Source organism: Panthera onca, chromosome C1 (genome assembly GCF_046562875.1).
Source record: "Panthera onca isolate mPanOnc1 chromosome C1, mPanOnc1 haplotype 2, whole genome shotgun sequence".
NCBI classification, from domain to species: Eukaryota; Metazoa; Chordata; class Mammalia; order Carnivora; family Felidae; genus Panthera; species Panthera onca.
Window position 1 is genome coordinate 61733870 of NC_138346.1, and position 13593 is coordinate 61747462.

Here is a 13593-nt window from a genome sequence, read left to right on the forward strand (position 1 = left end):
CTAAATATTCTTTTTCCTTCTCTTGGCCTGAAAATACTTCAGGAGAGAAGCTATCATACCCATCTTTCATTTAAAAATGATCAGTTTTCATGTCTTAGATTCCAAACCTTTTAGAATAGTTTTTGGCTCTTAGATAAAACAATACACTGTGTAATCCATATTGACTCATTAATCATTTGTAACTTTACAGGTACTGATTAGGATGAATGTGATTTGGAGAAATTCTGTTTCCTGTCTAAGGATAAGAAAGGTGCCACATAGATACCAAAGTGGTAATCACCCAGCGGCCCCTCTGGGATCAAGGATTTTAACTGACCCAGCCAAAGTTTTTGAACACAACATGTGGTGAGTTATGTTTCAAGGTCTAATATATATGCCTGTTAAACATTAACAGTGGTATTATTTTCATTTAGTGCCAAGAAAGGATTTTTAAACTTGATCCGTGTTGTTAAGGTCCAAAGGCAGGGTAACTCATCCTAACTTAAGTGTTGCCAATTCTGAATTTCTTCACAAATGGAATTGGAAAAATGACTTCCCAAGTGCTTTCCTCAGCTTTGGTGTTCTTGCAGACCCTTCCTGCTCACCTCTGGTCCTTAGTACTTGTCAGTCAGCAAACTGTATATTCACCACCTGCTGCTTACTGAGCAGGGAGAACACACTGGTATGACCCTAGTCTGTGCTTTTAGGAAATCCAGCCTCTGTTTGGAAAGATAGATATTTCTAGGAAAAAAATAGATGCAATACATAGCAGCAGATTGTAAGGGCCCAGTGTGTTCTTATAAGACATATACACTGTATGTCTTCTAAGAACAACTCAGTAGTGCAAAACCACTTCTCCTTTGACGCTGGAAGATTCTTCCCCCCCATTTCAGCTTTATTGATGTATCACTGATATATAAAGGAAGCTTTCTTTAAGTGGAGAAATTGAGATCAGGATTATTTATTCTGTCTCCAGTACCTAGAACAGTCCCCGACACATAAATATTTGTGAAGTAATGACTTAGATAGTTAAAGCTGGAATAAGGGCATTCTAGGTGTATAAAAAGTCATAAAACACAGAGATTGAAAAGTATAAGACATATTCAGGAGACTGTTAACAGGATAGTTTTCCTAAAATAAGGACTCTTAGAAGATTTATAAATGATAAGGTTGGAATGATATAGAGCAGGTATGGGGGTGGGAGCAGGATTGGGTGAGTTCTGGAATTCACAGCTGAAGTGGAAGGCATTCAAGAGCCACTAAAGAGAAGTGGCAGCATACATAGGCTATTAACTATTGTATATTTATTTGGTTAACAGTATACTAACTAGATAGATCAGCAGGTAGAACTAGAAGCAGGAAAGGACCAATGAAAGAGAGATCTCAAAGGAAGAATAAATAGAACTTGATGCTTTTGTAGAGTAAAGGAAAAGAAAGCATTTGACTCTGAAGTTTTGATCCAAGATGACTAACTGAAAGTTATTAATTAGTTCCACACTATACAATATGTGGCCACTAGCCAGATGTGGTTATTGAGCACTTGAAACCTAATTAGTCTCAAGTGATATGTGCTGTAACATTTTGAAGACTTAGTATGGGCTCTCTCAGCCTTAGTGCCATCTTTTTGGAAACTTCTGCACCATGAGGAGGAAAAAGCAAATGTTCAGGCTGAAGTGTAAAAGAAGATGAGGTAGAGGTCCAAAGAAACCACTAGCTTGTGAACCCATGGAAGCCACAGGAGCAGAAATAAGGAAAGACAGAGGCGGGGATGCTGTTACAAATTGTTGAACTGCATACCAACTTTCTAGAACTTGATTCAATGGGTCTAGAATGTCCATCACCATCTGATCACAAGGACCACCTTTGAGCGACCCACCTTGTTTATTATACCAAAACAGTTCCTTTTGGTCCTTTGCCATGGACCTGAGACTTTCAGAAATAATTCTGTTTTCATTTGTGGCTGAATGTAACATGTGTACAATAAATCATCTCTTCTGCTGTCTTAGCTGAAGAAAAAAAACAGTACAGGGGTACCTGCGTGTCTCAGTCAGTTAAGCATCTGAGTCATGATTTTGGCTCAGGTCATGATCTCACAGTTTGTGAGTTCAAGCCCCACATCGGGCTCTGCACTGATAGTGTGGAGCTTGGGCCTCTCTCTCTCTCTCTCTCTCTCTCTCTCTGTGTCTCTGCCCCTCCCCTGCTCATGTACACTTTCTCTCAAAATAAATAAATAAACATTAAAATAAAATAAAGTGCAAAAGGAAGAGGTAAAATATATCATTAAAAATTTTTTATACTGAACCACATGTTAAGATGATATTGTTTTGGATATATTGAATTAAATAAAATATATTAAAATTAATTTCATTTCTTTTAGCTTTTTTTAAATTTGTTTATCTTGAGAGCGTATGCATGCACATGTGTGTGAGTAGGGGGTGGGGAGGGCAGAAGGGGGGAGGAGAGAGAATCCCAAGCAGGCTCCGTGCTGTCAGCACAGAGCCCAACATGGGACTTGATCCCATGAAACGTGAGATCACAACCTGAGCCAAAATTAAGAGTCAGACACTTAACTACTAAACCACCCAGGCATCCCTCTTTTAGCTTTTTTAAAAATGGCTACTGGAAAATCTTAAATTACATCTATGATTGACATTATATTTTTTTTTTACAGTTGCTGAATTAAGCTACTTTGCCTGCCATTACCAGTATGGACAGTTAGAGTAGGCTGTGAGATCATTGCAATTAAACCTCCACAGGAACTTCTGGTCCTAGGCAAGATCTTCGTTTACCAAGTTTTTATTCTTCATTAGAGTCTCGTGATTTAGCGGTCTATGTTCTCTTCTATCTGCTACCACCAGCTCTTTTGTCCAAGGTTCCTGCCTACCCATTTATGTTCTGTTTTGTCATAGACTCTCAGGGAAGCAAGGTTCCTCTGGGTCAATGCCTCTCAAGCATTGTGGGCTAGTACAAGAATCCCTTGGGGAGTTATTATTTCACTAGGTCTAGAGGTATGGCCCAGGAATTTGTAATTTGAAAAAGCTCTTTTAGTAATTCTGTTGAGCAGCCAGGTTTAGGAATCTTTGATCCAGTCCAGTGGTTTTCAAACTTTTCTTTAGCAGTGGAATTTTTTTTCCAGGTGAAGTCTTATCATGGAATCCCAATATTTAAGCGGTAAAAACAAACCTGGTCTTAATGAAGCATGTAGAGGCCTGAGGCACCAACAGCTCCACCTCCCTTTTCCTCTCCCACCGTGCCTCCCTCACTGTAGAAGCCTCATGGCCTCTTAGGGTTCTGTTAATTGAAGTTCGAAAAACCTTAATCTAGTCTCGACAGCTGTCCTTCTCCACAGCATACTCCCTAAAAGGTTGTGCAGCCCATGCCAGGATACTTGTAGTGAACTCTCTCCAAAGGTGGATTCGTACTGTAATAATAAAAATAATTTCCTCCAAAGAAAGAGGAAAGTAAAAGTAGTTGCTTCCTATCATCTCCTCATGTACCTGTTTTGCCGTGGTTGCTTTTTTGTTTGTTTTTTGGGTTTTGGTTTTTGTTTGTTTTTATTGTTTGTTTTTGTTTTTGTTTTTTGCTTAAAGAGAAGATTTGTAAATTAAACTGAAAACCAGAAGACTGGTTTACTTTCCCCTTCCTTCAAGTACAAGTTCTGTCCAAAAGTTCTGACTTCCTTATTTCCTCCTTTGTAGTTAAGAATGTTTCCTCTCTTGCCGAACTTTGATTTTTAAAAGATGTTTTTAGAAAACTACTGTACCTGTCAGTTCTTTCTCAGAGACGTAAAATTGTCTACAGTTTATTTTTCTGTTTAGCCTCTAATTTAGTTAGTAAGTACTATTTACTCTATATGTGACCCACTTTTTACAAATATTTTTTGAGGAAAAAATAAATATACCCCTTTTTATTCAGTTTCTGATATCCTGAGAAAGAATTGCCCTCCAGCCCATTTCACTAAGAAGCCTGAGTTCTCCAGATAAAGAAGATGGAATGAATCTGAAAAACAAAGTATTCTTCCTTCAACAAAATGAATAAAAAGTAATAAAAGCAAGCAAAACTACCAATAGCAACCAGAAAAGTCCATAAACATGGCAAATTAGTGATCAAGTAAAGAAACTGTAGATTCATATGTGGCTCAGAGTGGTTCCTGACCTCACCTTCATCTCTCAGAAGCAGTACCAGGAAAAGAAGATCAGCTGGCAGATCATTACTAATACTCATTAGCAGCCCAGTAAAGGTTGAAAAAGAACTCTTGAAAATAAGTGGTTTTGCCTATGGCAGCAGAATTTAAGGTCTCAGCAGAGCAGGGAAAATCCTGAGGCTCACCATTTTCTGGGGTTCCATGCTGAATTGGGAGAACTATCCCAAGCCCAAGTGAAACCCTTTTAGGAATAGGACACATCTTAACTAGATGAGTGAAACCTAGCATAGGACTTAATGAAAGGAAAGGGAAGGGAAGGGGAAAGGAAGGGAGAAAGAAAAAGAGAGAGAGAGAGAGAGAGAGGAGGCATGGGGAGGGGAGGGAAGAGAAAACGGATTTCACACCCTCATAAAGGCTGTCCACTACCCAGTGGAGTTTCCTCCATCTCGCTCAATTCTAAGACCCTCAAAATATAGGAAAGTGGATACAATCTATAACGCTGAGCCTTCAAACTGGGAATTTACAGAGAAAGATAAAGAGGTCTCTGAGTAAGGTTGGGCGTCAAGAGAATTTATCTGCAGAAAAACAGAAAGGAAAGACAGAAAGAGGGAGAAAGAACATAGCATGCATTATTGATTCGTTTGCATTTTCCAGTATTTAAAGGAAGTCACAATATGTATTCTGTTTTTTGCCTGGCTTCTTTCACTAAGCATAATTACTTTGAGATTTATCCATGTTGTTGCATGCATCAATAATTCGCTCATTTTCGTTGTAGATAAAAGACTCATGAGAGCTTTTTACAAGCTCTCAAAATTCAGTAAACAAAGCTCATAATAAGAATATATAAAAAGCTCCCAAAATTCAACAAGAGCCCAATAAAAATGAGCAAAATATTTGAACAGATACTCCACCAAAGAAGACTCACAGATTAAAAAAAGAAGATACACGGATAATAAGCACATGAAAAGATGATCAGCATCATTAGTCATTAGGAAAGTGAAAATTAAAGTTAACAATGAGGGGCATATGGCTGGCTCAGTCAGTAGAGCATGTGATTTTTGAGCTTCCCATCATGAGTTTGAGCCCCATGTTGGATGTAGAGATTACTTTAAAAATAAATAAATAAATAATAAAAAGCTTTCAAAAAAAAAAAAAAGCTAAAGACACAATGAGATACTACTACAAACTTATTAGAATAACTAAAATTCAAAATCCTGTACTGAATATTAGAGAGGATGTAGAGGAACTGGAACTTTCATATACTACTGGTGGGAATATAAAATGGTATAACCACTTTGGAAAACAGCTTAGCAGTTTCTTAAAAAACTAAACATAAACCTGTAATATGATTCAGCCATTCAATTCCTAGATATTTACCCAAGAGAAAAGAATGCATATGTCCGTACAAATACTTATACATGATTATTCATAGCAGCTTTATTTGTAGTAGCCAAATTTGGAAACAACCCAAATGTCCATGAGTAAGTAAATGGACAAATTGTGTATTATATATATATATAATATATATAATATATTATATATATATTATATTAATAATTATATTATTATATATTATATTATATTATATATATTATATTATATTATTATATATATAATATATTATATTATTATATATAATATATATTATATTAATTATATTATATTAATAATTAATATATAATATATTATATATATATTATATATATATAATGGAATACTACTCAGTAATAAAAAGGAATGAGATATTGATAAACATAACAATATGGATGAATTTCAAAATAATTATGCTGAGTGAAAGAAGCTAAAAATGAAGACTATATATTGTATTCTTAGTGCTACACCAGAAAATGCAAACTAATATATAGAGACAGACAGTAGATCAGTGGTTGTCAGTGGAATTGGGGGTGGTGATGAGAAGGGGAGGGCTGGAAAACAGGAATTTTAAAGGCACACAAGGAAACTTTTGAAGGTGATGGACATATTCATTGTCTTGACTGTGGTGATTGTTTCCTGAGTGCCAACATATGTCGGAACTTCTCAAACTGTACACTTTAAATATGTGCAGTTTACCATATGTCATTTATACTTCAATAAACCCATTAAAATATAGTTATATCCATACATTGGAAAATAATGTAGTAGTTAATAAAAGTAAGAGAGATCTGGGGTGCCTGGGTGGCTCAGTCAGTTAAGCATCCGACTCTTGTCATCGGCTCAGGTCTTAATCCCACGGTCATGAGTTCAAGTCCCACACTGGGCTCTACACTGGGCATAAAACCTACTTAAAGAAAAGAGAGATCTACGTATGTTGATATTAAGAGATATCAACAACAAAAAGAGCAAGTTGCAGAAAAGTATCGCAGGTCTCATTTTAGTAAGGAATTCTTGTGCATGTGCTATATGTGTATATATATCTTTGTTTTTATATACACAGAGAAAAGTCTGGAAATGTCTACATCATACTGTTTATCTCAGGAATGGGCATGAGGATGAGAGGTAGAGATTAAACTTTACATTTTATATGCATTAGTTACTGTTGCAATTTTAAAAGAATGCCCTCCATACACCTATTCCCATCTTACTTTCTACCTGATAAATTCTTTATTCTTTAAAGCTGATTAGAATTCATCTTATTAAAATTTTGAGTTCTACCAAATCTTCTTCATCTTTATGTCTCCAATTCACATTTCAGTGGTTGAAAGATACAGGTTCTCAATAAATGTCTAATGATGGAAGTGGGTATTAGTTTCTTCCGGCAGCTGTGACCTCTATTTAATGGAATAGAAAATATGCAGAATATGCAGAAGTGGGAAGGCATCACTTCTTTCTGTGTGTCTTTTGTAAGTCATTCATTCCTAAGGAAGAAACAGATTTACTAATAAAAATAATCAACGGAAATACTTAACTATAGCCAAAAAGACAAGTGGGCAGCCAGGAGTCATAAGTATAAGTTAGTGTCAATAGTAGAAAAGATTTAATTGAAATTAGTTAAATTATTAGCTGATATACCTGTAATAATTGTATTTCATCCATCTGAGGCTCACATTTGTTTCACTGATTAACATCTCTGAAATCATGATATTTCTTACAACTGATGACATCTTATAATTATAATTGGAATGTTTTTTTTCCTTTCTTACCGGTACAGAAAATAACTGTCTTAGATTTGACGAATTAGGATAATTATAATTCCGAAGTAGTTAATCTTAATTATATATTGTTTTGAGAATTATTGCTCTTATTTTACTAATACACAAACTGAGAGACACAGAAAATTTAAATGACTTTTCACTACCATATATCAAAGTTAACATATAGAACATATAGAATACTTGTTACATTGTTAAAAAATCATTAAGGTTTTTGCTCTACAGATAAATGGGCAGTAGACATAGAGAGTTGATCCAGGAGGAAGTCCATGTGAGCATATGAGGAAATACACAAGAGTAAAAGAAATACAAAATTAAACAATAAGGTACCTTTTTATATCTATTAAAATAGTATCAAAAAAGAAAAGGAGAGAGAAATTTAAGATAACACTCAATTCTGGTTAGCATTGTAAGTTAATATAATGTGTTTAATTATCTTTCTTTTTTTATTTGTGTCATTTGTTCTCTTATTTCCTCTACTAGCTTTTCGGCTATACATCTTTACATTATTTTTTAGATACTATTCTAGAAAATAGTTTCAAACATTTTCATCTCAGAACCTCTTTAGACTCTAATCTTTTGAGGACACTAAAAGAACTTTTATTCATGTGAATTATATCTAGTGATGTTTTCCATGCTAGAAATTAAAACTGAGCCATTAAAAATATTTAATTCATTTTGAAACAACAACAATCCATTACATGTTATATAAATTACATATTTTAATGAAAATATCTATTTGTTCCCCCAAAAGAACGGCATTATTTTAAATGTTTGGAAGTCTCTTTAATGTCTGGTTTAATGGAAAAAGCTAGATTCTCATATCTGCTTCTTCATTCCATCTGTTGTGATATGTTGTTTCAGTTGAATTATATGAAGAGAATTTGGCCACACACAGATATGTGCTAGTAAAAGAGAGGAGTTTTCACATAGCATTTAAAAATAATTGTAGGTATTTTTCCTGATATTATACTAAATCTCAGCAATGCTGGTTTCTTAGTTACAATACAGAATATGAAACCATATTAGTTATAATTCATTGATACATTTTAAACTTTGGATATTTTATTTCTGCATCATTTTATAACATTATGCGTGGATAATTTTGAGTAGTTTGATTCTCTGTTTTATGTAAATCTTTCAAATGTTGACACATTTCATTATACGACATTTAAGAATTGCTTTTGTAATATCACCACTTTCTCATCAGTAAAATCTCGAAGTATTGATTGGAAAGCTATCAAATTCATGGGTGGACACAACTTTTGCAAAATCCTAATTTTTGTTTTAAAACACAAAATTTATCTTTGGCAGCAAATATTATCATTTCTTTTCCTTAACGTGGAAGCACATTTCATTTACTTTTAAGATATGTCAGATACCCAAGTCTGAATAACTAAGTTTGTCTATAGTGGCATTTTCAACTAAAAATAGGATTCCCTGAAAACAAAAAAGCAGATAATTCAGTTCACAACATAAACAACCATACAAATTCTTTTCTATAAGTCAGTCGTACTTCACAATGCAGAAATGCTTTATGTATGCCTCCCATTTTGTCACATGGAATATTAAACATATGTATACCCAAGGGTCAATATTTTATAAAATAGTTTTTATTGCTTTATCAGACACATTCTCCAGTGAATTCTGTTTTTTAGAACAAAACCTTGTGAATTCTTTACCACCCACTGGATGGTGGTGTAGAATCAACAACTACTAGCACATTTTGGTACCACTGTCTTGTTTCATATTAGGGCAGCTGCACTTTTACCTACCATTGTTTTTTATACTATCAGTGTAAACATCAATCAGTGAAAAAGGCAAATAGCAGTATTAGATAGTTTTGACTTAGTGAACCACCTGACACGGTGGGCAACACTTTGATAACTATAGTCCTAGAGATTACAGTGTTACTGTCATTATCTTAAGGTGCTTCCTTGACTTGATACAGTTTACTTAGAATTAATATTGTACCACATAATATAAAATGTTAAAAAGATTACAGTAATATGATTCTACTTATGTATTCAACTTGTGTTATATTGTTGCTGTTTGGTTTACCTCTGTATGTTATAAGCTCTATGATTCATTGTTATTATTTTTGCTACATACGGTTAGTAATTTTGTTAAGAAATTAAGACAAAGTATAAAAAAATTGTCTTAGAGTTACCCACATATTTATCACTTCTCATCTCTATATTCTACTCTGTGGCTCTGTGTCTCTATCTAGTACCATTTTCCTTGAGCCTGAAGAACTTTAACATTTCTTCTATTATAGATTCTGCTAGTAACAAATTCTCTTAAATTTTGTTTATCTGAAAATGTTTTTATTTTTAAATTTTGAAAGATATTTTCACTGCATATAGAATTCTAGGTTGACAGAGATTTTTCTTTCAGTACTTTAAAGATGTTCATTTGTGTTCTGGCCTCCATTGTTTCCAATGAGAAGTCAGCTGTTTGCAGTGCTTTTCCCCTCTCTATAATTTTTTTAAAGATTTCTTTTTACCTTTGTTTTTTAGAATTTTTCTGTGTATTTAACATGCCTGGGGTTTGCTTTGCTTCCTGGATTTACTATTGGTTACTATTTGTTTGTTTTTAATCAAATTTGGAAAAACTTTAGACAGTATTTCTTCAGTTTTTTTTCCTATTCACTCTGTCTCTTCTATTACTGGGACTTCAACTTGTGTGTTTCTTAGACCCAATTTGTATTATACCATAGATTATGAAGACTTGCACCTTTTTTTTCCCAATTTTTTCCCTCTGTTCTCAGTTTGAATAATTTCCATATCTGTAAATCTTTAAGTTCACTGACCTTTTCTTCCTGTAGTGTCCATTAGCTGTTAAGCCTAGCCAGTGAATTTTTCATTTCAGATACTGTATATGGGTTAAGGTCAAGCATTTCCCTTTAATAGTTTCCCTTTCTTTGCTGAGGTATCCCCATCTATTCATCAATTCAGTCCATCTTTTCCTCTAAACCTTTGAACCTTTTTTAAAAGCTATTTTAAATTCTTGTGTACTAATTCTGACATTTTGAGTTTTCTTAGTCAGTATTTATTGGCTGCCTTTTCTCTTGATTAGGGATCACGTTTTCCTGATTGTTCAAATGCAAATAGTTTTGATTGTGTAGTGGACATTGCGGATGATATCTTTTATGGAATCTGGATTATTTTTTTTTTTTTAATTTTTTTTTTTTTAACGTTTATTTATTTTTGAGACAGAGAGAGACAGAGCATGAACAGGGGAGGGGCAGAGAGAGAGGGAGACACAGAATCTGAAACAGGCTCCAGGCTCTGAGCTGTTAGCACAGAGCCTGACGCGGGGCTCGAACTCACGGACTGTGAGATCATGACCTGAGCCGAAGTCGGACGCTTAACCGACCAAGCCACCCAGGCGCCCCTGGATTATTTCTAACTTTAAAGGTGTTGGATTTTTTTTTCTGGCAAGTGGTTGAATTACTGCCAAATCTCTCTGGTCAGATAAGATTTAACTTTAAAAAATTGTTTTTTAATATTTAATTATTTTTGAAGGAGAGAAAGAGAGAGAGAGAGAAACAGAGCATGAGCGGGGGAGGGGCAGAGAGAGAGAGACACACAGAATCCGAAGCAGGCTCCAGGCTCTGAGCCATCAGCATAGAGCTGATCTGGGGCTTGAACCCACGAACTGTGAGATCATGACCTGACCGAAGTCAGACACTTAACTGACTGAGCCACCCAGGCACCCCAGGTGAGATTTAATTTTAAGTGTTGTTAGGGTGAGACTGTTTTGATATTGTCCTGAATCCAGTTTGGGTCTTATTCCTATCGCATGGCATTTCTAGGGTCTTAACTGAATAATGAAGGTGTTCAGAGTGGTCTTTCCACTCTGGCTTAGCCAAAATTCCAATAACTCTGAGTACTGCACTGCCTATGTCCAGTCAGGTTTTTTTTTTTTTTTTTTTTTTTCTCTGCCTTCACCTCCAGAATCCATCAGGACCTGTGGAGTCTGTCCTGTTAGTGAATAGCCAGAACTAATTAAACACTAGGAGAACTCCTTGCAGATTTCAGGAGCCTACCCTTCTGTCCAGCCTTCTCTTCATTATTCTGCTGCACAAAGTTGCACCACCTCAGGAACTCTGAACCCTGATCTCTGCCTTCTCAGCTTACAAAAGTGCCACTTAGTAAGACAGCCACTCTCTGATGGGCTGTACCTCTGTACTATAGTCTAGAACATGACCTAGACAGAAGGCCAGGGTGAATGTGGGGACTGACCTTTTGTGTTTCTCTTCTCTTAGGGATCACAGTCTTGCATTGTCTGAGGTGTAATACAGTGCCTAAAAACAATTCCTTCATATATTTTATCCAGTTTTATCATTGTTTATGGTAGAAGGGTAAGCCCATTACTACATACTCTGTCATGGCCAAAATTACAAGTCCTATTCAGCAATTTTAAGTCATAATTATGAAGATTTTTTTAGCTTTATAGAAAAATGTTTGTGTATATGTATATATACAAATACAGGAAGGGAGCTTAAGAACTATTAATCTGTTAGGATATTTAAATGAAAGGAAAGACTTTTTCTCTTTAAAATTTTCTATTATTATTATAATGATAACTGTAATACATATGATTTTGTCATGGAATTAAGGATTATTAATATAATTTTAAGCTGAAACTAATACCCTCCATTTCTTCCTTTTTACCTAAGAATATTTTATTTTTAATTCACCAGTCACCTAGTAAATTTGTTAAATTTGTCTTTAAATTTTGTCTTATGATGAGGCTTTTATATACCAACAAGTAACAAAGACAGAAAAGCATTCTATTCATATAGCTTATACTGGGTACTTTAGTTTATATCTGATTATTAAAAATTATAATAGTGGCACCACATTCAGCAGAATTTTCAATAGGCAGGATCCCCAAAAATGTTAGTACCCAAGCTAAATTATTGAGGTCTGTGTGTGTGTGTGTGTGTGTGTCTGTGTTTAACTTTTCCAAACTAAATACACAATTATTTAGACTGTTAACTGCAATCAACTTAAAGCTGAAGAAAGGAATCATCATTTGATTACACTTTACATATAGAAGGAATAAGAAGTATGGACATATGCACATTCATGAACTGAGGTCATAAGACTTATGACTACTACAAAATTATAAGACAAATTCTACCAGCCATATTGTAAAAATTTATTACTCAAAAATTCTTTTATTTTTGATATTTCTTTTTTTTAATGTTTTTAATGTTTATTTATAGCTGAAGGAGAGAGAGACAGTGCATGAGTGGGGAGGGGCAGAGAGAGACGGAGACACAGAATCCAAAGCAGGCTCTATCTGCACAGAGCCCAACGCGGGGCTTGAACTCACAAACCCATGAAATCATGACCTGAGCCAAAGTCAGATTCCCAACCGACTGAGCCACCCAGGTGCCCCTATTTTTGAGATTTCTTTTTCTCAAATTCAACTTTCCAGGAAAAATGTTAAGTGTATTTTGTATTTTCTGCTTAATTCTCTCTCTCTCTTTTTTTAAGTTTGTTTATTTTTGGGAGAGAGACACAGAGAGAGGGAGAGCACACAAGCAGGGCAAAGAAAGAGGGAGATGAATCTCAAGCAGGTTCTGCACTGTCAGTGCAGAGCCTGACGTGGGGCAAGATCGTGACCTGAGCCACTATCAGTAGTTGGACGCTTAACCAACTGAGCCATCCAGGCGCCCCAAGGAAATTTTAAAACAGTAATCTCAGTTCTCTTATTTGAACACAATTGTTTTTATTCATCCAATATCTTTATAACTTTATTTAGTTCTGATTATAATACATATACAATTTTGGGATCTGCTGTTTTAACCTCATGTGTCATAAATACTTTTCCACGTTGCTATGTAAACTTTATATTTATAATTTTAAATATCTGCATAATATTCCTTTAAGTTACCATATTTTTTTTTCATTACCCTATCACTGAGATTATTTCCAATTTTTTGGTATTATATTTGGTATTCTAGTGAATATCATTTTATAGGTATTTCTCTGTTCTTTTGAGTTACTTTATTACAATAAATTCCCAGAAGCGCAATTCATAGGTCAAACAGTATGGAACACTTTTTTCCTTTGTTGTTAATGATGGTGGTTGTAATACCTGACTATTTTCAGCTTGTTTGTTATTTGTCTCTATGCTTAAATTCTATTGTAATTGTATTTATTACTTACAAACCTGAATGATTCTTATTGCCGTCTGTTGGGTTTTAGTATATGTGAATCAGACTCTTCTAATATAAAGAAATGCCATAAAGCAGCAGGTCTGGAGGAAGTTCTCATAAATACAGTAGAAATATCTTATAGGTTT

At 34.6% G+C, this 13593-nt stretch overlaps 1 protein-coding gene across 7 annotated transcripts in view; it reads left to right on the top strand.

The window, feature by feature from the left end:
* The window catches only part of METTL8 (methyltransferase 8, tRNA N3-cytidine), a 97686-nt gene that overhangs the window by 41567 nt on the left and 42526 nt on the right, over window positions 1-13593 (top strand). For 5 of the 7 annotated variants that reach the window (XR_013557275.2, XR_013557276.1, XM_060621631.3 and 2 more), the window contains exon 2: window positions 191-345. The exons of 1 other annotated variant lie outside the window; for it this stretch is intronic. Coding sequence is in view for 3 of the 6 variants with exons in the window: in XM_060621631.3 (XP_060477614.1) it covers window positions 203-345 (143 nt within the window). In the remaining 3 variants the exon portion in view is untranslated. Of the gene's footprint in view, window positions 1-190; window positions 346-7497; window positions 7599-13593 lie in introns of those variants that run through there. One more of the 7 variants, XM_060621628.2, reaches the window with a different exon arrangement.